A 3,277-nucleotide genomic window follows, 5' to 3' on the forward strand; every position below is an offset into this window, starting at 1 on the left:
CCCCCACCGCACCGTGATCCATCCACTGATGTCAGTCACCTGCAAGGGCACCTGGGAGGCACAGGGCAGCTCCTCTTGCTTCCGGCTCCCCCCCAGGGCTGCCCCGAATCATCCCCATGCCCGGGGTGTCCGGCCGGGTCAGGAGGCAGAGGAGAGCGCAGCCGCCCGCCGCAAGCGCAGCCTGGACCTGACTGCTGCTTTGGGGCTGAATCAGGCGAGGCCTCAGCTCAGGGCTGGGCCCAGACTGCTAAAACCTGCTGGGGCCTCCTCAGGGCTGTCTACACCTGCCCAGGATTCCCTGCCCAGACGGGTCGGAAGTCAGGGTCGGGGACCCTTCTCCCCCTCCCTTTGCAGATCCACTGTCTCCCAGGGACCTTGCTTGCCCTTTCCCCAGGTCCTGGTGGGCAGAGCCTAGGCTGGCCACTCACCAACAACAGTCTGGGCGGGAAGACCCTTCAAAAGCCCCCGCGGGCACCACACCTGGGGACCCCCGTGTGGCTCCCCGACCTCCCGCCCCCACAGAGCATGCACACGCACACGCACCCACACGCTGCCACGCCTGTCCCTGGGCCCGCCTGCCTGGGGCCTGCTTCTAGGTCAGGCCTGGGCACGGCTTCTGGGAGGACCAGTGCCAGGTGCTGCAGGCTGAGCCCGGCTGAGCAGCTCAGTGTGTGCGGCGGCCATGGCTGGGGGCGCGTGGGACTGGGCCCGGGGGGCTCCCGTGGGAGCCCTAACCGTGACGGCTCTGGCTGAAGGGATCCGGGCCAGCCAGGGGCAGCCCCCGGGACCCCCTTCCACCGGCCCTCAGCCCGAACCTGAGCTTGAACGCGGGGTAGAGCCTGGGCGGGCAGCCGCCATTCCCCCAGCTGGCAGTGAGCCCTTCTCCCAGCCTCCTGCCCAGGAGCCAGCCCCTGAGGGACCCAGTCTTCGTCTGGTGAGCAGGAGGGATGCCTGGGAGGTAAAGAGGGACGGAGCTGGGAAAAAAAAGAAAGGCATGGGGCTCTCATAGGCTCCCCTCGCCCCCACTCCCAGACTCCCCAGAGTTCCTTGGAAGAGGGGGCCCTCGCAGACCTGGCGTCGTACACGGCTGCCTGTCTGGACGAGGCTGGCTTTGCAGGAACGCAGGCGACAGCACTCACCCTGTCCTCAGCCCTGGAGGCCCGGGGGGAGCGGCTGGAGGACCAGGTTAGCCCCCGTCCCCTCCCTGCCCTTGGAGTCTCCCACCTGGTCCCCACCAGGGTTGGGGGCTAGAGGAGCAGCCCCCTTCAGGCCGCAGCTGCTTGGTCGGGGTACTGAGGGTAACGTGCAGGGATCACGGAGACTGGACCACTGACGTCCGCCCCTCCACGCCAGGTGCACGGCCTTGTGCGAGGGCTGCTGGCACAGGTGCCCAGCCTGGCGGAGTGGAGGCCCCAGCAGGCGGCCCTGCAGGTGCTGAGCACACTGGCCCTGGAGCACTCTCGGGACGTGGTGTGTGCACTGCTGCCATGCTCACTGACCCCGGACCGGTAACCCACCCCGCCCCGCCAGACGCCGCATCCCCCCCGCGGCCCCGAGGCAGCTTCCCTCCCCTTTCCGGCTTGTTGTGGAGACTGGCCCAGGGTGGGGTGGGTCACGGCGGGGCAGGGCCTTCCCTGCCTTCCGCTCCTGCCTCTCATCCACTGAGGGTCCTCAGTGCTGGGTTCCAGGCTTGGGGCCTGCCTTCTCTCTCCAGGTCTCTCCTGCAGCCCAGCCTGGCGGGGTGTGCTTCTGAGCAAGCCAGGTGGCTGCTGCACCCCAACGCCCATGGCTCTTTGGTTAGTCTGCCCCAGGAGAAGCTATCTGTGGCTTTATTCTCTACGGTGATTGTTCATAATGCCAGGTTTGTTTCACCGTTACTGGCCAAACAGGGTTCGGAGTGGTCCCTGCCGGGCAGCTGATCCTGCAGACTTGGCTCTGTTGTGGTCTGCACAGATGCCATTTATTTTATTTCTCTGGGATTGCGGGGTTGATTACCTGCCCCTCCTCCTGCTGGAGTCCTAGTGGCCACCTCCCCGATCTGGAGACTCCCCTCATCCCAGCGCCAGGCCCTGGCTCACATGCCCCGTGCCCCCAGGGCGGCAGCCGAGCTTTGGCACAGCCTGAGCCAGAACCAGCGCGTGAATGGGCAGGTGCTGGTGCAGCTGCTGTGGGTGCTAAAGGGCTCGGCCAGATCCCAGCTGGAGGCACTGGCGGTAGGTGGCATTGCCAGGGGACTCCCCTGGCCCTGGCCCAAGGGGACAGGAGAGTCTGGCCTCAGGGGTTTGGGGGCAGCAGGCTCTCACCTGAGTCACACCCATCCATAACGTCTCTCAAGCATAGAGGCTTTGTCCTCGCCCTGTCTGCGGTGTCCGAGCCTGAATGAGCCCCTTGTTCCATAGGCCACTCGTGCCCTTGGGGAGATGCTGGCTGTGTCCGGCTGCGTGGGTGCCACACGGGGCTTCTACTCGCATCTTCTCCTTGTGCTGGTCACACAGCTACATGAGCTGGCCCGGGACCCATGCCCCACTGACATCCCCAAGGTTTGGGCCCCATCCCACCAAGGGCTACCGTACAGCCACGCCAGGTGAGCGGTGCACACCGGGGGGAGTGAGGGCTGGGCCACTGCCCTCCTGGCCCTCACTGCCCAGTCGTCTGCTGCCCACCCCCCCCCTCCAGCTGCACAGTGGAGGCCTTGAAGGCCCTGTTCACTGGGGATGGCTGCTGCATGGTGGTCACGTGCATGGAGCGGGCTGGAGGCTGGAGAAGACTGGTGGGAGCCCACACCCACCTGGAGGGTGTCCTGCTGCTGGCCAGGTGCAGGCCAGGGGTGTGGGATAAGAGGCAGGGGCATGGGGGTTGTTGGGTAGAGGCTTCGTGAGGGGCGAGGCCGGAAGCGGGGCGGGGGGAGCTCCCATTTCCGCCTCATCACAGTGCCATGGTGGCGCACGCCGACCACCACTTGCGAGGCCTGTTCGCGGACTTGCTGCCCCAGCTGCGCAGCGCGGAAGACGCACAGCGCCTCACGGCTATGGCCATCTTCACCGGAGTGAGCCCGCTTCCAGGATGGGTGGTGAGGGGTGACCGTGGACGTGGCCCCTAAGCGGCCGGGCCGGCACGGGAACGCGAGCGTGCTGACCCTGTGTCCCCCCGCCCAGCTGTTGCAGAGCCGGCCCACCACGCGGCTTCTGCGGGAGGAGGTCATCCTGGAGCGGCTCTGCGCTTGGCAGGGCGACCCCGAGCCCACCGTGCGCTGGCTGGGCCTGCTGGGCCTCGGCCA

General features: G+C 67.1%; 1 protein-coding gene across 1 annotated transcript in view; it reads left to right on the plus strand.

Moving 5' to 3' along the window:
* Positions 1–682: 682 nt before the first annotated feature.
* Positions 683–3,277, plus strand: part of MROH6 (maestro heat like repeat family member 6) — a 4,467-nt gene continuing 1,872 nt past the window's right edge. The window contains exons 1-8 of the mRNA XM_007464616.1: positions 683–923; positions 1,010–1,185; positions 1,354–1,508; positions 2,096–2,213; positions 2,400–2,584; positions 2,677–2,814; positions 2,932–3,046; positions 3,156–3,273. Of these exons, the coding sequence (XP_007464678.1) occupies positions 683–923; positions 1,010–1,185; positions 1,354–1,508; positions 2,096–2,213; positions 2,400–2,584; positions 2,677–2,814; positions 2,932–3,046; positions 3,156–3,273 (1,246 nt within the window). The remainder of the gene's footprint in view (positions 924–1,009; positions 1,186–1,353; positions 1,509–2,095; positions 2,214–2,399; positions 2,585–2,676; positions 2,815–2,931; positions 3,047–3,155; positions 3,274–3,277) is intronic.

The sequence above is a fragment of the Lipotes vexillifer genome, unplaced genomic scaffold (assembly GCF_000442215.2).
Source record: "Lipotes vexillifer unplaced genomic scaffold, Lipotes_vexillifer_v1.1 scaffold394, whole genome shotgun sequence".
NCBI classification, from domain to species: Eukaryota; Metazoa; Chordata; class Mammalia; order Artiodactyla; family Lipotidae; genus Lipotes; species Lipotes vexillifer.